Genomic DNA, 23,920 nt, shown 5'->3' with positions numbered 1-23,920 from the left:
TGCATTGACAAAAGAAGTCTCAAAAAAGCCCAGAATAGTCTTTGTCCTCTGGTTTATTTTCATGAAGAGCGTTTTGATCAAGCATAGCAAGCTTAGAAAGGCAAAATACAAAATGTAGGTTCAAAGAGTAAAGAGACAACAGGAAGTGAAATGAAGCTATATCCTGTGTTCAAAGATATTAAGTGGAATTAGAGAGTGGTGGCCATAGGCAAAGGTCCCACCCAGCTAAACTCACACATTTGCAGTTGCATGAGGGAGAGTTATATCCTGTTAGACATTATTAGGTCCTGGTTACTGTTTTCATTTGAACATGAGGAGTTATGAATATGTGTCAAATTGACAAGGGATGGATTCTGATGGATATTCTCAGATTCAACTTGATTGAGATCTATATAAAAAGCTTAGGTCCAGGCATGGTGGTGCATACCTTTAATCCCAGGAGACAGAGGCAAGCAGATCTTGAGTTCAAGACTAGCCTGGTACAAAACAAATTCTGGGTAAAGAAAAGTTTAAATCCAGGTAGGATTGTACATGCCTTTAATCTCAGGATTCAGGAGACAAAGCCATGCAGATCTCTGAGTTCAAGTATAGAGCAAGTTCCAGAACAGCCAAGCTTAGGCAGTAAAGTAGTTAGAAAACCAAAACTGATGATAATGTAATAGAACAGAGAGGCTGTGTTGCAGCTCCAGCAAGCAACAGTACTTGGCAGCATTGGCCATGTGGCTCTGGCTTTAGAGTCAAGAATAGAAGGGACTACGGGACAATTGATGTCGGTTAGCAGGGGCTAAGAAATTATCAGTGATTAAGAAGAGACCAGCATCACTGAGGTGAAATCTTCTGGGAAGTGTTTTCTAGGATCACAAAGAAACTGTGTTCTAGAGATAGCCAAGGCTGTACCTTGTGCTACAGCTGGACTTGGTCATGTGTAAGAGTCACCCAGGTGGTACTGGTTTTGAAGGCATGAAGGAGTCATGGAGAGTTACTGAGGCTTGGCACTGTGAAGGGCCTAAGAAGGCCATTGGTGAAGGTGACAGTTGCAGTTGATGGCCTAGGACTGAAGGGGTCATGTAAAGAAGTTGAGGCTTAGCGCCCTGAAGAGAACCTATGAGAGGCTATTGGTGAAGCCTAGTAGCAGTTGAAGACTCCATTGAATTGAAGATGCCAGTACCATGGGATGATTACCAAGAACAGCAGCAGCAGCAGTGGAGTAGAATCAACCAGAGCCTAGAGTGCTACAGAGGGCAGAGCTGGAGATGTGACCCAGGCCCTTTGGAGGAGCCCAGAAAAAGAAGATCATGTGTGGATCCCAGATATTAGAAGCTGTAAAGTTGAAGTTACATCAAATACTCTTAAGATGTTAGAGATGCCAGAACCGTGGGCTATCTGCTGGGGAAAGGTGCTAACAGGGAGTGGAACCAGCCCAAAAGAAGTTGTTGCAGTCAACAAAGATGAAGGGAGTTGTGGATCCGAAGAGTACTTTGACATCAGACATGGAGGTGCAGAGTTTGGAGTTTGCCCAGCTGGTTTTTGGACTAGCTTTGATCCAATATTTCCTCACTATAACATTTTGGAATGCTAATATATATCTTGTAATGGAGGTATATGATCTGCTTTTTGATTCTGATTTTATAGGGGATTCCAGTTAAGAGATTGCAGACAAGACTTTGAACTTTGGACTTTTAACGATGTTGAGACTGTTATAGACAGTTGGGTTAAATATATTTTGCATTATGCTATGGCCAAGTATAGCCCCCAGTTTGAACAAGTCTATGGGGACCTGGGATCGGAATATGGTGGTTTGAACATGCTTGACCCAGGGAGTGGCACTATTAGGAGGTGTGGCCTTGTTGGAGGAAGTGTATCACTGTGGGAGTGGGCTTTGAGACCCTCCTCCTAGCTGCCTGGAAGCCAGTCTTCTCCTAGTTGCCTTCAGAACAAGCGCCATGCCTGCCTGGATGCTGTCATGCTTCCTGCCATGATGATAAAGGACTGAACCTCAGCCAGCCCCCATTAAATGTTGTTCTTTATAAGAGTTGTCTTGGCTATGGTGTCTCCTCACAGCAACGGAAACCCTAGCTAAGACAGGTACTGACCTGCAGTGAACCTAACCAGGGGATTTCTGCTGGAGCTTAGAAATGTATGCTTCAGGGAAGGAGATGGTCTGAATATGAAGTACACCTTCCCGCTCTTTCTCACCTGCACGTGGGTGGGATGTGATGATGTCAAAGGCTTAATTCCTCTGATTATAGGTTTCACAGTTTTAAATAATGGACACAGCACCTCCAAGCATGTGCTTTGGGGGGGGGGGGAGGAATGCATGCTACAAGCTCATGATTCTCCTACTTGCTGTCCAGGCAGGGTTTCCCTGGAAGCAGCATAGCTGTGGATGGTACTGGGCTCCCCCCAGAAAGGGTGGGAAACATCCACAGGATGTTTCATCTGGATCCTAGAACTTTCCTAGGTGTCCTGACCAGGATAAGGGTATCGGCCTTCAAATAGGCTGACAGCCATTGGTCCTGAGAAAAAACATGGATACCACCAGCTATTTGAGTTCTCTTTCAGGCAGGCAATGGGGCTGGGGCCAACCCGGGGAATATCTTCGACGTCTTAACGGAATACCGAGGCCTGTCCTGGAGGTGAGTGAGCAAAGAAGGCCCTGAACCTTCTAGAAAACAGTACCTCAATGGGGGATGGGCCATCTAGTTCTTTCTATAACAAACTTCTAAATTCAATTTATTTGCCCCACCAAAAGACTATAATACCCGTAACAAGAGGTAATGTCGCCTGGGCAGGACTTTGGGGGGTGGGGGTAAAAGTGCACGATTGGTTTGTACCTAGAAGAAGCCAGGGGGATCTCCCTTGGAATCTTAGCCTTGGGTTTCGAGACCCTGACTCTCCTAAAGGCACTCTTTGAACAAGGGCTTTTCCAAGCTAAGCAGGAAGAGACAGACCCGAGGTAAGCTATCAACAGTAATGGAGAGGCCAAGTGGTGCCCTGGTGGCCCCCAAAGAATCCCTCTGGGTTGGAAAATGTACTGAAAGAGACTAACTTAGTTCTCCCTGCTCCAACATCAGAGCAGGGCTCAAAGCTGAAAGTACAATAACAGCAGCAGCAACCGTTTGAGTTCTTTTGTCTGTTTGCTCAGGAGTCCATGGAGGGAGGAAAGGAATTGCATTTCTGTGATGGGTAAAGGGCGAGTCCTCGGGGCTGTGATTCAGGAGGGAACTCTGTCTTGCTTGGCATTTTAAACCTTCATTTTCTTTCTTGCTTCTCAACAACAGTGTGGGCGGAGATGAGGACATCAAAACCGTGACCACCCTAGCCAGTGAGTACCCTGGTGCTCTGGGCAGGTAGGCTACGCCTGAGCCCACTGCGCCACCCGCTGGCAGGCACCCAGCCTCCCAAGGCAGCAGGATGCAGCTGTGTGCAGTAGGGGGCGCTGCTTCCCCGAGGCTGCTGTCCTGGCTTAGCTCCTGAGCTAACTAAAACCTTGGAGGGTTTTGTTTGCTTTTTTGTGTTTGGCTTTGTTTTGTTTTGTTTTGTTTTGTTTTGTTTTGTTTTGTTTTCCAACGGGAAATCATCTTTATCCAATAAATGAATTGAATGAGAAAAGAGAGCTTAAAGCAAATCTTAGGACAGATCATTTAAAAGTAATCCAGTAAGGAAGGTATTCTGGACACATCACTCACCTAGATTGAGAGGTAGGGTTGTGTTGGGGCGGGGAGGGGTGTTCAGCATCTCTGCTCACAAGACCTTGCTGTGTAAACCCGCGCTATTGCAGCAGTGAGAGATGAAGCTACCTTGCTCGGTCTGTGCAAACACTGCCATACTTTGGACTCAATATTTTCCTTAATTGCTTTGCCAACATCCACTTGGATGGGTTTTGTTAAAGCCTGGCTACATTTTTCTGAGGGGTCTGCCTTTGATCTTTTTTGTTATAGCTAATGCCAATGCTTTCCATTGTGTTATTTGATTCCCTTTAGTACTGGCGAGCCCCACGTTTATTCCTAAAGTACACTTTCTTTTAATAAGGTGTTAGACAATATTTACAGTATATTCTTTGCTTCTTAGAAACCCTTAAGGATTTTACTTGGGAGGGGCTTGATTGCTTTTATTTTGACTACTTTTTCTAATATCTATCCCTTTCATACATATCTTGGCCTAAGAAACAATTTGAGTTTTAAGCCAGCAAGAGATACGTAATGTCCACACTGGCACACCTGATCAGATTTCAGGTCTGTTATCTATTTTACTTCCTAGAAAACTGTGTTGTATTTAAATAGGTACAGTTCTGTGTCACAGGTACTCCTTGTTCCCTGTTCCAGGAGATGACTTAGGCTGTTCCCATGGCTTTGAGATGGCCCAACAAGATGACTGGACATCGTAGTGTTTAAGATCATCCACCAAAGTGCTTTACAAATGACGGTGACAGTGTCACCCGCTCAGGTGGACTCCCCTGATATACTTAGCTTAGATGTGTACTTAGCTTTCTTTCCTAAAGGAGGGAAGACAACCTGATGGTCGAGCTGCAGGATTTAGGGCACAGCAGCTATGTAAACAGATAAAATGTGCTGTGTCAGTGCAAGGTCAGGACAGAACTTGTCCCCAGTGCCTTGTTTTATTTAACACAGCAGATGCTCTAGCACAGGGCATGTGGGAGACAGACCTCTGCCCTAATCACATCTCCAGGGCAAGGCATGCCACCCCAAAGACAGACACATGAATTGATCATCAACAAGTGTGGATGAAAAAGTCTGCAACATGGAAAAAAATCAGCAAGGAAATTGAGATTAGGGGTTAGAACAGAAATGTTAGATATTAAAACACTCAGTGAACCAAATAACCCAATGAAAGCATTGCCAATAGCTATAACCAAATCGAGAGAGCACTGGGGATAGAGGGCAAGGCTGATGAACTCTCTGATCAAATTTCGATTAAAAAAATAAGTGAATTTGACCACAATGTCTAAGAATTCTGGCATATGATCAAGAGGCCAAACCCAAGAATGGATAAGATAGAAGGAGATGAGATAAATTCTAAAGGAATACAGAATTATCCAGTTAAGTTTATAGCACAAGATTTCTCAAATCGAGAGAAAAAATTCAAACACAAAAGTCATGTGTTTGACACCCAAAATAGAGCCGACCCTAAAGAACCTCTCCACAATGTGTTATAGTCAGTGTATCAGAAGTTAAAATCAAACAATATTAATAAGTAGGGAATGGCTAACTCACAAAAGCAGCTACATCAGAATAACAGCAGCTCTCATTAACAGTCGTAAAAGTCAGGAGAGCATAAAATAATGTATTTCAAGCCCTGAAGGTAAATAACTGCCAATCAAAACTGCTCTATCAGCAAAACCATCTTTAAATTTTGATTAAAAAATAACATTTTAAGAACAAAATGAAGAAACTAACTTTGATGAAGAAAAGCTCAGAAATGGACAGATTCACTAATGAATTCCACCAAGCCTTTAGAGAAGAGCTAACAGCTGTCCCCAAACTATCCCATAACATGGAGAGGGCAAGAACATCACCTGACTGATTCCACGGAGCAAGAATCAACCTCATGCCAACACTGCTGAACACAGAAATAGCAGGAAAAAAAAAAAAAGATCAATTTTCTTTGTGATTATAGATGGCAAATTCTCAATAAAATACTTGTAAATTAAATTCAAGAACACATTGTGACCATACGCAAGTTAGTTTCTTTTTTCCAGAGATGTAAGGATGCATTGCCATAACAAATTAGTATGGACAGAAATCACATGATCATCATCTCAGTAGATGCAGGAGAAGACTTCAGCAGTAAAATCCCAAAAGAAACAAGGACCTGAATGTAGTGAATTCTTATGTGCTATGCATATTTTCAACCTATGGGTCCTGACTCCTTTAAGGGTTTAACGACCCATTCACAGTGACCACCAAAGACCATCCTGTATGTTGTAAATTCACATTACAATTCATAACAGTAGCAAAATCTCAGTTACTAAGTAGCAACAAAAGAACATGAACTGCATTAAAGGGTTGCAGCATTAGGAAGGTCAAAAGCCACTGGTGTGGAGTCTCATTTCTGTGCTGGGCTGTGGCTTTGGGTCTGTGTTCTGTCCTCCACACTCAGTGTTCAAAGGACCTTGACAGTTGGCTGTGTAATCCCAGCACTCTCAAAGCTTAGGCAGGAAGATCACCAGTTGGGGATAGCCTGGGCTATATAGGTGTCCCTATGGCAAAAGAACAAAAGAAAGGGTTTGGGAAGATTGCTTTGGGTCCATTGGTAAACATGTCCCTTGTATTTCCAGACATCCTCCGGGAATTCAACCCCTCCTTGAAGGGCTTCTCTGTTGGCACTGGGAATGAAAACACTCCCGGAGCATCCTTCAACCAGGCCGTAGCAGGAGCCAAATCTGAGTGAGCCTCGGTGTCCTGGAGGGAGGGAATGTACGTTTGGGGTGGGGGGAGAGAAGTGAAAGTGCTTGAGAAAGCTGGCTGTAGCCTGGGATTTTAGTGTAAGCTGTGAGAGGCTTGCTCTGGGTATGGAGTTGGGGGTAAGAAGCTGGAGTGGGCTCTCCTGAGAGCATCCTTTGCTGTCAGACACACAGACCTGGCCAGTGTACACTCAACCCTACCCTAGCAGCTTGTCAAATTCCTCTGATGCCATGCACACACTTGAAGCAGATAACTCAGTGTTCTCTGTCGACCTTATTCCCTTACAAAGTATGGCTGTAAGTGGCCTCCTGGTGAGTCCCGGTTGTTAGCTTGCTGTTGCTGGTTTTGAGTCTTACACACCCTGCCTTCATCAGAGGGGCATTTGGGCCTCTGCAGTCCATATGCTTCCTGTGTCATAGGAAGAACACTGACAGGGGAGAAGAGGCCCTCTGTGTCAGACGCATTTCTTCCGTGGCCTCTGCAAACCTCTGAAGCCAAGAGGTAAGGCTCTTGCAAGCCTCTCTGGTGGAAACTGTGGCGTTGATGCCATCTTAGATGTGAAAGCTCCTGACGGTGAAGCCAGCACTAATTCACCAGGGCTGCAGGGTTCTCCTGAGGAAATTCCTAGCAGCTCAGAGACCATGCTCCATGGTGCTGACCTGGTGGTCCCTAAAACTAGCAGGTCAACCCTCCTGGTCCTGCCATCCCCACCCCATCCCACCTGCCCTGTTCTGCTTGCATAGTATTCAAAGCCTCAAGTGTTCCTTGGAGCCTTGTTTTCTAGCCAATGAACATACAACACCACATCCAGTTAAAGGGAACATGTTAAAAAAGAAAGAAAGAAAGAAAGAAAGAAAGAGACCCCTTTCTGTTTTACCAATTTTCTTTCAGATTCAGCACAGGCCACACTTCTCCTCATGGGTCTTAAGGTTCTTACAGTTTGGTTTCTAGATTCCCTGATGTTTTCCCAGCTTTCAAGGCTGTCCTGGAGCTATCAGCTACCTTTAAGTAGCTTTCGCTTCTATGCCCCATAGGAAAGACAGATCATACCAAACCCAATAGGTTTTAGAATGGATTTGAAGGCTGCTTCTCCCTTTGGTGGGGATAGGGGTGAAAGAGATTTGCCATTTTAAAGCTAAAGGTTGCTTTAACATTAACAGGATGTCTCTGTACCAGGTAGGTACCAGCTGGTAGCAGCAGAAGTAAGGCGTGTCTAAGCACGGTTAGATCGGGGAGACACATATGTGAGAACGGACCCCCAGAGGCAAGGACCTATGATAGCCACAGTAAGCATGGCTCATGGCCTTCAATCTGGGACTGTACTTGTCCCTAGGCTCTAGGGAAAGCATCCAGGTGGCAGAGAAAAGCAGGGGCGGGCCAGTTGTTCCCATAGCTCACTTGAAACTATAACACAAAGTAGCTATATGCCCTCAACACGGTCTAGCCTTGGTCTTGCAGGCTTTATTCTAGGCTTGATCTTATCCCTATATACACCCAGCAGTGCCTGAGTTGCAGAATACCTTCATGATTGTCATCCTTGTGTCCTACACAGTAGCTCTGTCAGATGGACAATGTAGAGAGCCGATTGACTGTTTTATCAGTGACTAAAATCTAAGCCCCTGAGCCATGGAGCACCCATTCCAAGCCCTGGTTCTTAGAAAGAGGGGTTGCCCTGGCAACCTCTGGTCCACAGGTGCGGAGCAGGTTAAGTGACTGATTCACGGTCACCCTCCCAGGTATTCTGATACCCAGCGCTCTAGCTGAATCAGAGCAACTGGGCTAGTAGATAGCCGTGTTGGGCATGGTGCCAGGGAACTTTGTGGATGGTGACAGTGACAGTAGAAATTGTTCCAAGGATGCTTGCCTTGTGGTAGGCACCAATGACCCTCATCTGACTCTCTCAACTCCATGAAGAAGGCATAGCTACTGCTTTATTTTGCGAAGGAAAGTCCTGGGTTTGTAAGGTAAAGGTCTCTCCAAGGTGGTCGTGGGTAGACCTGGCATTCAAACCTTGTTAGCTAGCAGAGAAGTAGCTCTTATTCAAGGGGCTGCTTGGATCTCATTTGTACTCACAATGACTTTCCATGAACAGGCTGATCTATGTGTTTACTGTCTTTGCTTCACAGTGTAGACGCTGAGTCTAGGGCCTTGTTTACACTAAGCAAGCACTCTACCAACAAACTCATCCCCAGCTCTGTAGTCACTTTAAACTAACGTCACCTTTGGTGAGGGGGGCTAGGTAGGCCATGACATCTGATCACATGGGCATGAGTTGAGTGGCACATGACGCAAAATAAATACGTAGCTACCTATTTGTGTTGAACAAGCCTGGCTTGGAAGAGAAACCAAAAGTTTATCATTAACTATACCAACATGAAAATAGATTCACTGAAAGTCAACCCCTCAAACGTGCAGGCCTGTGCCCCTCTCGGGCAGTCTGTCATCTCCAGTGAAGCCTGGGCGGGGATGGAGCTGTGTGAGGTGGGACTCAGTGATGCCCCAACCTTCCTTTCCTAAGTCAATTGCCAATTGCTTCTCTCTCTGCTACACTCACATTCTAGACTTTGATGCTCACTCATCTCCTTTCTGTGTGTTCCCACAGTGGCTTAGCTGCCCAGGCCCAAAAGCTGGTGAACCTAATGAAAGCAGACAAGGTGAGTCTGGGAGCATCAATGACTCCTAGAACAGCAGGAGAAACACATAGACTCAGAGAAGTCAGCAGCTGGGTGAGAGGGACAAAGGAGTCAGACCAGGTTTCTAGCGGAATCTGAGCCTCTGCACCTCTGTTCCTTTGCAGGCAGAGTCCCCATTCTCTGTACCACTCAGCTGTACAGAGTAAACATGTGTGGCCAGGCAAGCCTGGGGCTGTAGACATAGAAGGACGATATAACACAGGCCTCTCCTCCAGGAGCTTTATAAGAGGGGACAAACAAGAAGAAGCAAGATTATGAAGCAATTGACTCATATTTTGTAAAGAATTTGCACAGGATAGAGGCGGGCACCATGGGCACAGGTCCCCTCACCTGACTGAGGGATTCAGAAAGGAAACAGAGGTATTTGAGTTGGGATCTAAAAATATGAGTGTGAGATCCTCTCACAGATCAAAGTGCAGGCTCAGTGTATACCTGGTTGGGGAGGTGGTATCCAGCCTGGTTATCTTTATGATGCTATGTACCACCACCCCCCCCAAAATCCATTATTTCAGAATATGTCTATGTCTAGTGTCAGGCTTTCCTGATCCCCGCCCCTTGTACATTTCTCACAGTCATTTGGAAGCAGAGGCCAGAGACAATGTAAGAGACTGTGAGCACCATGGCCACCCTGGACCATGGTGTGTGGAATGCGTATGCCCACGTTCTTCCACACAATCCTTCAAACACTTCTCTAGATCTCTCTTGAAGAGATTCTAGAGGTGGCCAAACTCCTGGAACCTCTGTGTTGCTCTAACCTGTCAGTCCAGCTGGAATCAACCTTCCTTCCTTCCTCTTCCTTCCTTCCTTCCTTCCTTCCTTCCTTCCTTCCTTCCTTCCTCTTCCTTCTTTTCTTCCTTCCTTCCTTCCTTCCTTCCTTCCTTCCTTCCTTCCTTCCTTTTTTCTTCCTTCATGTCTTCCTTCCTTTCTTCTTTTCTTTCTTCCTTCTTTTCTTTCTTTCTTCCTTCTTCCCTTCCTTTCTTGCTTCATTTCTTTCTTCCTTGTTTTTTTTTTTTTTTTTTTTTTTTTTTTTTTTTTTTTTTTTTTTTTTTTTTTTTTTTTTTTTTTTTTTTGAGACAGAGTTTCTCTGTGTGGCTTTGGATGTCCTGGAACTCTCTCTCTCTCTGTAGAGCAGGCCAGCTTTGAACTCAGAGAATTACCTACCTCTTCATTGCTAATGCCAGGGATCATGTGCACTACAATGCCCAGAACCAGCTGGGACTTTTTCACAGGCACCATTAACTACTGGGTTAGAAAAGTCCCTTCTTAATGGAAGATGGTCCTTCTTCTGTAAAGCAATTTAAAACTCTGGATTTCTAGAAGATTCTAGAACAACCTTCCCTTCCCAGGACCAGAATCTAATTCTCTATCTCTCACACAAAACTCAAAAGAGCTCCTCCTACCAGGGTGATGGAAACAGACCTGTGTCCTACTGTGCCACAAACCCGTTTGAACTCTATGACATGGGGAGCTGCCTCTGCAAGACTTTCCTACCTAGCCCTATTTGTTTTCTATCTATTTCAGACAATAAACTTTCAGGAAGACTGGAAGATAATCACTGTGTTTATAGGGGGCAATGACCTCTGTGGCTCCTGCAATGACACGGTAAGTCTTCGACCCTGACCCTCAAGAAAAATTCTATAGCTGGCCACTGGGTCTTGACCTAGCTATGCTGTTCAGGATGAACATGGCTTGGCATGGATCCAACTGGGGATTCATTAACCTTAAGACCCAGAGGACATTCATCTGAAAGATTGGTCCTGATGAAGTTCCCCTCTGAGGGAGCCTGATTGCATCATTCTAGAAAACTAGATAACCTTGTCTTATCTGGGAAAGGCTTGCTTGTTTTCGTAGCTAGTCGCAGGTTGGCTCTTTTCTGCAGTACTTACTGGCCTTGCCAATTGCACCTTTGTGCTGTCTCTAGAGAAAGTGATTTCCCAGAAACTTATTAGTCAGGTCTGCACCCCTTGGGGCTGATGGGAAACCCACAATGGAGCTCCACTATGGCTGCCACGTGTATTCTTCCTGGATTCCCAAGTCCCTCTGAAGGAGATCTCTTACACCAAACCACCTGTGAGTCTCACACTCAGAACCTGTGACACATGCTGTGCCCAGAGGTGAGCAGTGGCAAACAAGACACAAGCTCTGTCCTTGGGGTTTCCCTTAGCCAGGGACCAGAAACAAGCAACTCTTCATAGCACAGGAGAGACATCACTATTGGGTTCTGACAATACATAAGTAACTCTGCAATCAAAGTAGCCATGGCATGTGGAGAGCAAGAGGATTCTCAGCAAATAATGCAGGAGACCTCCAGCTGGACATACATTGGGCAGGGAGTGTCTTGGTTAGGGTTTTACTGCTGTGAGCAGACACCATGACCAAGGCAACTCTTTTTTTTTTAAAGATTTATTTATTTATTTTACATATATGAGTACACCATTGCTCTCTTCAGACACACCAGAAGAGGGCATCAGACCCCATTACAGATGGTTGTGAGCCACCATGTAGTTGCTGAAGTTGAATTCAGGACCTCTGGAAGAGCAGTCAGTGCTCTTAACCACTGAGCCATCTCTCCAGCCCCCAAAGTAACTCTTACAAGAACATTTAATTGGGGCTGGCTTACAGGTTCAGAGGTTCAGTCCATTATCATCTAGCATGGCAGCATGCAGGCAGGCATGGTCAGAAGGAGCTGAGGGTTCTACCTCTTGTACCTAAGGCAGCTAGGAGAAGAGTGGCTTCAGGGCAGCTAGGATTAAGGGTCTTAAAGCCCAGGACCATAGTGACACACCTACTCCAACAAGGCCAATAGTGCCACTCCTAATAGTGCCTTTCCGTGGACCAAGAATATTCAAACTACCACAGGGAGTGAGGGACTAACAGAGTAAGGCAGAAGAATGTGAGCTCATGTCCAGAGGATGACCTGTCCCCAAACCCTTACGATACACTTTCTTGATATCAGAGTCATCTAGGGCTAGGAACCTTAAAGCTGAGATTTAAAGATCTCTGACAGGCTTCTGGGAACAGGTGAAGTTTTGGAACCTTGGCCCCCCTCCCAGCTTCCTGGGGGACACAGCTTTAACCTGTTATAAGGCGGGGTTCTTGGATATGCTTCACCTAGAGAAGGGGTTCCATTGATTTCTTTTTTCAATGCTCTGAAAATGGGGCTGGGGATGAAGGCCTAGTCAAGCATGAAGACCTGAGGGTGGGTTTCCTATCACCCACAGAAGAAGCCAGCCAATCCTGCTAATAGGAAGGAGATGGGGTGACGAGGGTCTCATGAGATTCTTCCTCTGCCTGCAGGCTCGCTCTTCTCCCCAAAACTTCGTAGACAACATCAAGAGGGCCCTAGACATCCTCCATGCAGAGGTATGGTTAGACCACACAGGCCTCTGAGTTGCTCCATCAGAGCTGTTGTCTGTGACCTCAGAGGCCTCACAGCAGTTCTGAGAACTACTCAACAGAAGCCTGCATGTATCCTCGAACAGCAGAAATGAGAGAGAAAGGAAGTAGGTGGGGCCAGGAGGAAGTCACAAGTTCTGAGCTCCAGCCCCCACGTGAGAAGTGAGAAGCCGCTACCATCTCACCACATCATCTTGCTGACTGATTCTGTTTCTGCAGGTTCCCCGGGCCTTTGTAAACTTGGTGAAGGTGCTTGAGATCACCCCCCTGAGAGAACTGTTCAATGAACCTTCAGTCAGCTGCCCACGGATGATCCTCAGGTCTGGTGGCAACTTCACCCATGTTCCTGAAAGGACTGTGGACCTTGGCAGATTCTTTTAAGAACCCCCAGGGTAGAATATAAAGCTGGTTAGAACTACCCTGTACTTTAACCTGAAAAGGTCTCCCTGGGGGACAGACATCTCAGGTTATCTTCTGTAAACATCAGTATAGACCTCGGCAGTCTCTCTGAGAGAGCACATAAGGAATCTCTGTCTGCTGCCAAGTCAGCCACATGACCCTTTCATCAAGGAAGAGAGAGGGTATTAGCAGTAAGATCACTCAGCCCACAGCATCCAGAGCATAGTGACCACCTCCCAGAGGCTGGTCCCCAGGCCAGACAGTGTTTCTGACTGGCATGTGTGTGCTCCAGGTGGGACAAACAGAAACACAGGGCTACTATTCCTCTGTAAAAGAGAAAGAAGTGAGATCAGAATTGGCAAGATCCAGGGATGAATCTTCTCTCAGAGAACAGAGCATTCTGGTCCTCAAAGGGGTGCTCCCAGGAGGCTGGCATCAACTCTCGGCCTCCAGAACCAACCAAAGATGGCATTCCTCTTTAGCACCAGATAAGTCTATGACTTTAGGAAGGAGGATGCTATTCTAACTGGTCATGGTGGCTGTGAAAACCTCCCTCCCCTGCGCTCTAACCCTCACCGTGTTTCTGGGCATAGCACGTGGTCATTAGTCACCTCAGTGTGGTGATTGTTTTCCACAGTCTGTGAGCACTGAGTCACTGCCAACACAGCATAGGGGCTCAGGGGCTGATGAACTGAATGAATAATTCACAAGGGCCAGCCTTGTTCTTGGAAATTAAGGAGGCATACTGGCTGATCCCTGGAGAACTATGCCAAATCTTCTGTAGGGGAGTAGGGCAGACCGCACAGGTTCCCTAGAGAAGGCTCAGGATACTGTGAGCAGACACAGGCGGCCTGCCAGGGCTGGTGGCAGGCATGCTATTTTCAACGCTGACTCATCTACTGGATCCCACTTTCTTCAGTCACTGGGACACATGGGGGGGTTCAGTATATTCGTTCCACTTCAGAATAGATTCCCCCCCCCCAAAACCTCCCACTACTGGTCACTGCAGAGATTGAAGACCACCAAAACCAGTGTGGAGAAATCTCTTGCCACGTGCATTTGAAGATGAGAGTGTCGGTGTTAATATGAAAAGCTTCCTTGTCTTGAGACTGGCCTCTCTGCCTCTCTGCCTCTCTGTCTCTCTGTCTCAGAGGTCAAGCTTCCTCTGTGCTACCACATCTACACAGAGCCACCTGGGCTATTATCCCCCAGGGATGGAGATCCAGATTTGCCAGATCCAGACAAACCAGAGTGGCATTGCAGGCTGACAGAGCCGTTCAGTTCAGTGACTGAGAGTTCAAGTCCCAGGTCCCACCAATGTCAATATGGCTGTGTGACCTTATGGACATTACCTAACCACTGAGACTTGGTCATCTCCTCTCCCTGACGTCCTTGGTACAAGCAAAGTCTGCTGTCGCTGAACTATATGCCTGGCTCTTTTTGCTTTTGTCTTTTTTTTAGATGGAGGGTCTTGTGTATCCCAGGCTGACTTCAAACTTGTCCTAGAGCTAAGAATAACCTACACCTACACTTCTGGTCCTCCTGCCTCTACCCACCAGAGTCCTAGAATTACAGGCAGGGACCATCACACCCTGCCTGTATTGGAGATAGAACCCAAGGTTTTGTGCTTGCTAGACAGGCAGTCCTTAAAACTCTTTATTTTTTCTGTTGAGATAGTATCTTGTTCAGCTGCCCAGCCTGTCTTCAAACTCATGATCCGCTTCCTTAGCCGCCAACATTACTAGTTTGACAGAGTGTCCCATCTTCAGATTGCTCACCTATAAAATGGGGACAATAAAAACTTCTGGAATGACTAAGAGATTTAAACATAATAAATACATGGTGCTTGGCACTGTTAACATGTAATGTGTACTAGCAATTACTGATGTTGTTGTTATTACTGGTTGGGAGGAGGGTGTGTCTCTCTGCACATCTTCACACAACCTTTGGGTGAGTCAGCTCCATAAAATCACTCCTACAGACATCAGGAGGATGTCTGTAGATTTCCAAGAGCAAATTTAGGCCATGGACGTTTTTCTGTGGCATCCTTTGATCCAGACTCAGATTCCTGATACCCTTCAGCTTACAAGAAATACACAGAGTCTCAGGCTAGAGCTTTTTGTATTACTCATTTGGAACAATGACCTCAGGCTGGGGGCTCTTTGGTTTTGTTGGCAGGCGACTGTGTCCTTGTGTCCTGAACCTTGAAGAAAACTCAGCAGAACTTGCCAGCCTTGTTGAAAGGAACAGGCAGTATCAGGTAAGCCTGGAGATGTTTTGCCACGGTGCAGGACTCTCAGAGGTCTATGCACCCCAGATAGAGTCAGCTGATACTAAGCATCTTGTCCTTGGCTGAGTGGTGACTACTGAGGACTGTGCCAATAGACACACATTCAAGGATGACAGGGGCCAGAGAGCAGCTTCTTTGAATGAAGCTTCAGTATGAGATCACCGAACACACTTCACTGAGCCCACCCCGTCTTCCCCTGTGCCCCCCTCCTCCCTTAAAGTAGTAAGACTTGAGACTGGTTTCACTGTTTCCCCAAACATTCCGACCTGTCTCTGTCTCCTCCTACAGAAAGAAACTGAAAAACTGATTGAGAGTGGGCAATATGACACCAGGGACGATTTCACCGTGGTTGTCCAGCCCCTCTTTGAAAATGTGACCATGCCACGGACCCCGGTAAAAAAATTTTACCTCATTGAGGATGAGGGGAGCCCCCAGAGGGTGAGCACCTGAGCTTTCTGACACCTGTACCTGCTCCTCCCTTTCTGCCCGATGACTAGGAAGGCATACCCGACAGCTCTTTCTTTGCCCCTGACTGTTTCCACTTTAATGTCAAGCTTCATGCCCGCTCAGCCATTGCCCTCTGGAAGAACATGGTAAGAGCCATAGGGTAAGAATCCCCCCTTCTGGCCCAGCTGCCTGCATCCCCCTTCCTCCCCATACCCTCACCCCCAGCATCTTGACCAGTCCACCTGGTCTACCCATTACTCATTCCGTCTCCTTGCTTTTTTTGTTTAGCTGGAACCTGTGGGTCACAAGACAAGATATCAGAATTTTGAAATCAAGGCCCCTATCAAGTGTCCAAACCAGGTAGCGTGGGCTCTCCTGACAACACCCTCTGAGTATAGCATCTTCTCTACCCAGTCAGCCCATGCCTTCACCTCAGCTCCTCTCTGCCCACCCATTCCACCCCATTCATATTCCAGGTTGACAATCCAAATCACCCCCTTTGGTTAAACAGAGAGAATGGTAGACCCCATTCTCAAGATAGTGACTTGAACCCTCTAGTGTTTTCCTCAGCTCTGAATGGCAAGGACGTCAATACAAGTCTGGACAGGTTACCCCTCTTTGGGGCAGGCAGGAGTGATACGGTGGCTCTTATGAAAAGGATAGGAGGTTTTCTAGGGCAAACAAGACAGAGGGATAACCTGTTTCCATGTAGCCGCTGGCTCATGACCAGCTGGGAAGAGCAAGAGACCAAGCATCAGAGCGGTGAATGCTTGGGTGGAAAGCGGACGCAGGCAGGATGTTAAGATGGAAGCCAGAGCTAGGAAAGCAGGTCTTCACCATCAGCAGAGTAGGACCCCAGTGCCACTCACAAAGTGTCAGATTCTTAGAGTTTTGTAGCTGCAGCCTCAAAAACCTGTGAATTTCTCAGGGTCCCAGGATTCTCACTGGGAACTACTGGACCAGGGCTTATGTGGAAAAGAAGTTGGGGGCTGACGGGGGTCTGCTTGCTTAAGCACAAAGGAACTCAGGCTGCTATAGGGCAAAGTAGGTGTCAGATGGCAGGCATCTGGGGGGTGGGGGCGGGCACGGGTGCTGTTAGGCAGGGTGGAGAAACAAGGCCCAACATCCTTAACCAATTGTTTGAGTGCAAGAAAGAATATGCACCCATTCCTAGTAGCTACTTAAGGGTTAAGTCTGAGTTCTGGGACTTGGTTCAGGTTGCAGAGAAGACCCTGATGCATCCTGGGTGGTCAGCCTTTCTGGAAGGGTCTAAGCTCTGACTGTGGCCCTGAGGAGGCTAGGGAAGAGCATGTCCAGGCTGGTGTGATTTCTTCCATTGCTTACTCGCCTCTTCCCACAGGCCTGGCCATTTCTGAGCACCACCAAGAACAGCAACTTGGTATCTATCTGTGGCTTCCCTTTGGTTCCTGGGGCAATGGGGTGGGCAGCTTCTGCTGATGGGAAGATGGGTAAGAATTCCCAAAAGAAAGCAGAGGGTTCATTCCCTTTTCTAAAACCATCTCTCCACCCACACCTTCCATGGGGGAGAGCAGAATCAACCTAGCCTTACACAGCTGAAGGAGAAGGCAGAGGGTGGGGTGGGTCATTTGTTATGACCCTGAGTCTTGCCTTGGATGAAAGAGAGGTCAGAATTATAACATCTCAGCTTGGTTGTTACTCAGTATCCCTGGAGACCCCTCCCCAGGAAAAGGACACAGGGCTCTGCTGAGTAAGCCTCATGCCCATCCAACTTTTCTGCTGCCCGATTCCCACCTGCTTAATCCTAAGATTCTAGGATTGGCCCTTTGTATTTAGGGTTATGGATCCTGGATGTTTTGCAGTGAGAAAGACCCTTCTGCCTCACCACCAACCTCAGGTAAGCCCCTGTCTTAATTAAGATTTTTTAGCCGGGCAGTGGTGGCACATGCCTTTAATCCCAGCACTTGGGAGGCAGAGGCAAGTGGATTTCTGAGTTTGCGGACAGCCTGGTCTACAGAGTAAGTTCCAGGACAGCCAGGGCTATATAGAGAAACCCTGTCTCAAAAAGCCAAAAGAAGAAGAAGGAGGAGGAGGAGGAAGAAGAGGAAGAGGAGGAAGAAGAGGAGGAAGAAGAGGAGGAGGAGGAGGAAGACTTCTTTTGCTGTGAAGAGACACCATGACCACAGCAACTCTCAAGAAAACATTTCATTGGGACTGGCTTACAGTACAGAGGTTTAGTCCATTATCATCATGGCAGGCAGACATGGCACTGGAGAAGGAGCTGAGAGTTCTACATCTGGATCAGCATGCAACAAAAAGAGAATGCCACACTAGGCCTGGCTTGAGCTTAGGAGACCTCAAAGCCCCCATCGACACACCCTACACACACACACACACACACACACACGCACGCACGCACGCACGCACGCACGCACGCACGCACGCACGCACACACACACAAATTAACACATCCTCCATAAGGCCATACCTCCTAATAGTGCCACTCCCTGTGGGCCTATAGGGGCCATTTTTTCAAACTACTACAGCCCCTGTGACTCACCAGGACCTAACACCCCTCCACAAAAGCTTATATACCATCTGCTAAGGCTTCATATGATAACCACTCAACACAATTCTGACCAGTGCTTGATTCCTATTCTGGGTGAGCTATTTGTTCAACTTTGGCAGAATCATGCCTGGAAAGCCCCCAAGGCATTCTGTGCCAGGAGCCATTTCCCATCCTCCTACTTTCAAGATTTAAGCAGGGGCACAGAGAAAACATGAGAGCTTGCTTGTCCATGGTTGGCCCAGTCCTGCAAGGTGGTGAAGTCTAGAGGTGAATGAGACCAGGGAGTCCCATGAAATGGATGGCTCAATGGAAATGTGTCCTTAATCTCTGCCTGTGGAAGGGTCTAGAAAGTTCTCTGGGCTCTTCAAAAAAGGACTTGAGATTAGAGAAGGGCCTGCCATGACTATTTCTTAGATTCATGTAGAAATCTAAAGCCCAGCTCTAAGTGGCCTGTATGTGAGACAGTGCCTGTCTAGTTGGGCACTTAGGCCACCGCCGACTTCTCCTCATTTGACCACCAGTGCTAAAGTAGAATTCTGCCTTATCTTCTCCAGCCCTGCTTTGTGTTTACATTTCTAGCACCCACTTCTCAATCTTCTAGCCTGACACATGCCTAAGAATTGCTTGTGTCTCTTATAGGAAACTTGCATGAAAATTCTGCCAACACAGTTTAGGCTTCCCAGCTCTGCATGGTCTAAACATACATGCGGTCTAGTTTCTGGTGTTGGCATGAAGCAAAAGCAGTAGACTGTACCCTCGGCTCTCTTCCTATCTCAAGCATGTATACTTGTCTTTCAGTTCATGCCCTGAGACCTGCAGACATTCAAGTTGTGGCAGCTCTGGGAGACTCTCTGACTGTAAGAACTTTTGAGCCCTGGGGGTAGAGTGGGCCATGGTATGGTGGGGCCAGTTCCAAGTCTGCCCTCCTAACTTCAAAGCCTATATTTCCACCTTCTGTCATCTCTAATCCTCCCTTAACTCTATGTGTACAAGAGAATGGCAACAATGTGAGGTTTTTTTCTTTACAACTGCTTTGTCAAGTAGGTGTGCAGGAAAAAGTATTTTCAGAAATGAACTGAATATTTTCAGTTGGCAGAATTTTTGAACACCCAACAACACTTTTTGACATATGCAAAACTATGTCATTTTGACTCAAAATTCTCCTAACAATACCCATGTGGTTGCTATTCTCCCTCCATTTTGATCTGCCCAGACCTTTCTCTGTCTCCTCCAAATCAGCGCAGATAAAGCACCCCCAAATAAAGCACAGTAGCTCTCCTTCCATGGTGGATAAGGCTCTGCTCCTCACTTTTAACAGTTCCATCCCAGGGCTCCACCTCCACAGCCAGGGCTTTATAAATGCTTTCCTGGAGGTTGGTTCTAAGGGAGAGAAAAAGAGAAATGAGGGATTTTATTGGAAATCTCTCCACCACAGTGGCTGCAGCCTAATATTTTGGCCCATGTCCATAAAGACCTGTGTGGTATTCGCGCTGGCAATATTGTCAATTTCACTCCCATTTGTACAGCATTTGAGAGTCTCCTTGTCTTTACAACCATAATCCCAGTTGGGCCCCAAGCCTCTCCTGTGGAAAGGCATGCTTATTCGTCAGTTCTGTAACTGGGCAGCCATAGCGAGGGAAGGCAAAGCTGGGAAGGGGGGGTCACAGACCAGGCCCCTCACTCCCAGTCTTAGTGCCATTCTTGCTGCCCTGAGTGCACTGGGGCCATAGCCCCCACTTTCTCTCTGACTTGTTGATTTTCCCGTGGCATTTGATGTTCTCAAAGGCTGGCAATGGAATCAGCTCCCAAGAAGGTGATGATCTCACCACACAGTATCGAGGACTGTCCTATAGGTAATGTTGACCTTTTACCTCTTCTTCCCGGGCCTTGTTTGTTTTGTTACCTTTTTTGGGTTTGTGGATTTGTTTTTTTGCCAGGGTCTCAGGGAATCTGGGTTGACCTTGAACTCTCCGTAAGGGAGGCTGACCCTGAGTTTCTGACTTGCCTGTGTCTACTTCCCACCTGCTGGGTTGCTAGTATCCACTGGCTGGGTTTAACTCCTATAAATGCACAAATCCCAAAGAGCAAGGACCAGGTCTAGAGAGGCTTTCAGAGGGACAGCTATATATTTCTGCAAACTGTGAACATTGACTGGATGGAGAAGATATTTCACTGTTAATAATCTTTTTATTTTTTTAAATTATGCAGAAAAAGTAAACCAAGGTTCTTACCATACTCCTGGGTCAGAAAATCCAACATGAAGTGCGCCGGAAAAACACCAAGTCCCTGAGTCCCTGCCTGTCCGTTTGCATGTCTGTTTTCATATGTTGCTGCTACTATGTTTGTCTGCATGTATGTATTCATGTTGTTTCGCAGTCACACCTCTGCCTGTATGTATATGTACACAAACTCACTTCCCAAGGAGATACTGGCGGCAGGTTGCCATCCATGGGTGACTCTGAGCAACTCCTGTGTGCTAGCACAGAGTTAGGAACTGAGTTGGGTATCTCAGGGAGAGAAGTCTGTTAGCTAAGCACTCACCTGGTTCGTGCTCTTTCGAAATGAGAACTTCCTGAGTGCCACAGGATGGGAGAAAAGAGAGGAACCGGCCCCATCAGCAAGGATGGAAGGCTTCTGGGAGAAAGTGGTACCCAGCATGCCGTCAGACAAGGGAAAGGGTGAGAAAGGGTACCCCAGAGAGGAGTTCAGGTGACTTGGGGTGTCAGGTGAACAATTGAGTGCTAGTTGTGTTCCTTTCTTTCCTAATAAAGTTCCTGGTTCTGCACGATTCAAAGTACTTAGCCAGTATTTAAGAATTTACCTGGGAAAGCTATACCGAAGCCTGCCACAAGAGGGCAGAGCCTTAATGGGCAGTTGGTCGCACAGGCAAGCATGCACCACTTCCCTCTTCAGGGTGTGTTCACGTCATCACTAATAGGATACTCTCTAAGAAAGAGACAGGGAATGAGGTAGGGTGGTCAGAGGTAAGGAAAGTCCCAGAGAGACCTGCTTGCCAAGGTAAGAGAGAGGCAGGGCCAGCATGGCTTGTAGCCACCACTAGGAAGTTCCAATGTGCCCTCAGCATGAGGGCCATCTCTCCTCCCAGAGAGAGGTAACTGCTTTTTAGCAGAGCCCCCACATTTCCACAAGTCTTAGCCAGGTCAGTGGTCTCTAGTGGGCTGCCTGGAACAAAACAGAACCTCCTTTACTCAGCCTTCCCCCGAATGTTACTGAAGCTATGAGGGAAAGGAAGGGGGGAGGGAAAACAAAATTTACTGTAATTCAGAAGTGGCCTGGGTTGCAGCAGCTGCTCCACCTCCACTAAAGGAGGCAGTGAGATCATCATCACGTGGAGGAAAACCATACACAAATGTCAGCTCCAGAGGAACACCCTTGGGGGCAAAAGTGACTGCTGCAGCCTCACAGGTAGCTGAGATAGTGGGGCTCCCAACGCAGATACAAAGTCAGCCTCCTGGTAGACTTCCTGCCCAGCCCTGTAAATAAATGTTCAGCTGCTGTCTGATCTTTCCCAGGAATAAGACGCTTGAACTTTCTAGTTATAAGCCCAATTACCCATGGCCAATGACTGTTGCCATTTCAAGTAAAAACCCTGAACTTGTCTTAAATGTCCCAAACATCTTCCTCCAAGTGCACCTGTGTTGAAGACAGAGTGTTCAGTTAGAGTCTAAGTGACAGTGGTAGACAGGTACTCCAACAGGTGTTTCTCCGAGTTCTTCCATGGGATGTTAGCTGTCCAAGAGGGAAATTCCTTTGTATTTGAGGTAACCTACTATGTTCCTCATGTGCAGACCAGCATAGAAACGGCTCTGAGAGATGCTGCAATGGAAACCTCTCTTTATGTCTTATGTTTGATTCTCAAGTTTCCTTAATTCTTGAATTTTCTTTGTTTGGAGTATCTGTTAACAAACCCTGGGAAATGTCCATGAAGTAGACTGACCAGAGAAAAACAATTTTCTGGAGCTCACTAAACTGGAAATACCAGGTGATTAAATGATTCCAGAAAAATTAAGAAAGTACCTTGGGCCTTTTCCTCCAAGGAAACAATATGGAAAAAAAAATGGTCCTCATGTAGACAGCAAAGAAAGGACCCCAGAGTTCTTGGGGTATGGGTGGTTGTAAACAGGACCTGTAGAGGTTTGGCTGGCTCCAAGGTCCCTTGGTCTGTGAGACCCTGTGCCAGTGGATCTCCTTGCTGTTAGCTAGCTTACCAATGAGTCAGTCAGAGAGCTTTCTTGCAGTGGTTCTCAACCTTCCCAATGCTGTGATCATTTAATACAGTCCCTCATGCTGTGGTGTCCCCCAACCATAAAATTATTTTCATGGCTACTTCATAACTGTACTTCTGCTACTCTTATGAATTATAATGTAAATATCTGTTTTCTGATGGTCTTAGGGCCACCCCTGTGAAAGGGTCATTCAACCCCCTAAGAGGGGTCACGGCCCACAGGTTGATAACCACTGCTTCCGAGTATGGCTTTTTCTCTGGTAGAAATACATTGGTTTGTTTGGGATTATTTCATGGACCAAAAATAAAACTGACTTACCCAAGGCAAAATGCATTTTCTTGTTTTTGTTCTGACTCTTCCAACACACATCACTAAACATCTCCTGTACCTTTCTGCACTCTGGATGACAACAGATGTTTGTGCTGACATTCTTCCAACACACATCACTAAACATCTGTACCTGTTTGCACACTGGGAAACAACAGATGAGGGTCTAACCCTGAGCTCATGTGTCACATACCATGTTTGATGAAGAGTATAATGTAGCCCAGATGACGTGACTGTTTCCTCTCTTGTTTGCGTAGTTCCAATCAAAATGGTGACATACATACTTTTGAACTTCTCTGGGTTTGTTTGTGTAAGTGTCTTTTATCCTCTTGAACACACTGTTCTAAAATGGCACTGGGAACTCTGCAGGTCTTGTTCTGGCACCTTCTTTTTTCTTTAAGTACCAAAGTACCTTTAAGAAATGCCAGTAGGAGGAACATGGTAGATATATGTATTTATGTGTGTTACCTTGTTTATTGAGAGAAACATGCAGAAGAAACAGATGGGACAGTATATGGGTTTATAATTTCCTCCCAAGTCTAAAATGCTCCAATTTGGTGACTATGGTTGGGAGAAGAGAGGATTCCGAAGCCACACCTGCCTGTAGAGCTAGAAAAGACTTGGTGACAACTGACAAGAAAGAAGCCCAGCCACTAGCCCGGGCTACGCATCTGATGGGCTGCGGGGAGGGGACAGAACAGAGTGGTGGGGTGGGCAGAGCTCGCCCCAGCTCCTTTGTCTTACGAAGCTGTGTGTCCAGCTCAAGCCCTTGACCACCAGGTACAGAACAGTGGCCTGCATTCCAAGCATTCCTTGACTGAAGAGCAGCTTTGATTTGTGGCATCTTTGAGGGGTCTCTTCCAGTGGGCTAGATGCTAAGTAAGGCTGTGTTCTCAAGCTCCCCTGGCTTGAAATGATATCCTGGAGCTGAGCAAAGGGGCACAGAAAAAAAAACAAACAGTAAATAACAAATATCTGAGCATCTAGATTTTTTTTTTAAGACAGAACTAAGTATCTCCTTTAAGCATGTAGGAGGAAATGACTGCCTCTTAGGCTGTATGTCCTGTGGTCAGGCCAGATGACATGAGACAGGACGTTAGACGGCAGCAAGCTTCCTTCTGTCCCCCGAGCCTCCCACTGGAATTTAC

General features: G+C 46.6%; 1 protein-coding gene across 3 annotated transcripts in view; it reads left to right on the top strand.

Annotated features, from left to right (window-relative positions):
* The window catches only part of Plb1 (phospholipase B1), a 132,677-nt gene that overhangs the window by 69,729 nt on the left and 39,028 nt on the right, over positions 1-23,920 (top strand). For all 3 annotated transcript variants that reach the window (XM_076942263.1, XM_034514105.2, XM_076942264.1), the window contains 15 exons: positions 2,563-2,636; positions 3,282-3,325; positions 6,299-6,407; positions 9,028-9,079; positions 10,640-10,720; positions 12,416-12,481; positions 12,734-12,834; positions 15,092-15,173; positions 15,492-15,596; positions 15,701-15,796; positions 15,939-16,010; positions 17,011-17,049; positions 17,466-17,526; positions 18,997-19,055; positions 19,984-20,051. In XM_076942263.1, the coding sequence (XP_076798378.1) occupies positions 2,563-2,636; positions 3,282-3,325; positions 6,299-6,407; positions 9,028-9,079; positions 10,640-10,720; positions 12,416-12,481; positions 12,734-12,834; positions 15,092-15,173; positions 15,492-15,596; positions 15,701-15,796; positions 15,939-16,010; positions 17,011-17,049; positions 17,466-17,526; positions 18,997-19,055; positions 19,984-20,051 (1,109 nt within the window). The remainder of the gene's footprint in view (positions 1-2,562; positions 2,637-3,281; positions 3,326-6,298; positions 6,408-9,027; positions 9,080-10,639; positions 10,721-12,415; positions 12,482-12,733; positions 12,835-15,091; positions 15,174-15,491; positions 15,597-15,700; positions 15,797-15,938; positions 16,011-17,010; positions 17,050-17,465; positions 17,527-18,996; positions 19,056-19,983; positions 20,052-23,920) is intronic.

The sequence above is a fragment of the Arvicanthis niloticus genome, chromosome 11, assembly GCF_011762505.2.
Source record: "Arvicanthis niloticus isolate mArvNil1 chromosome 11, mArvNil1.pat.X, whole genome shotgun sequence".
Classification (NCBI taxonomy): domain Eukaryota; kingdom Metazoa; phylum Chordata; class Mammalia; order Rodentia; family Muridae; genus Arvicanthis; species Arvicanthis niloticus.
Note: the sequence above shows the minus strand (reverse complement) of the source record. Positions and strands in the feature narration are given on the sequence as shown.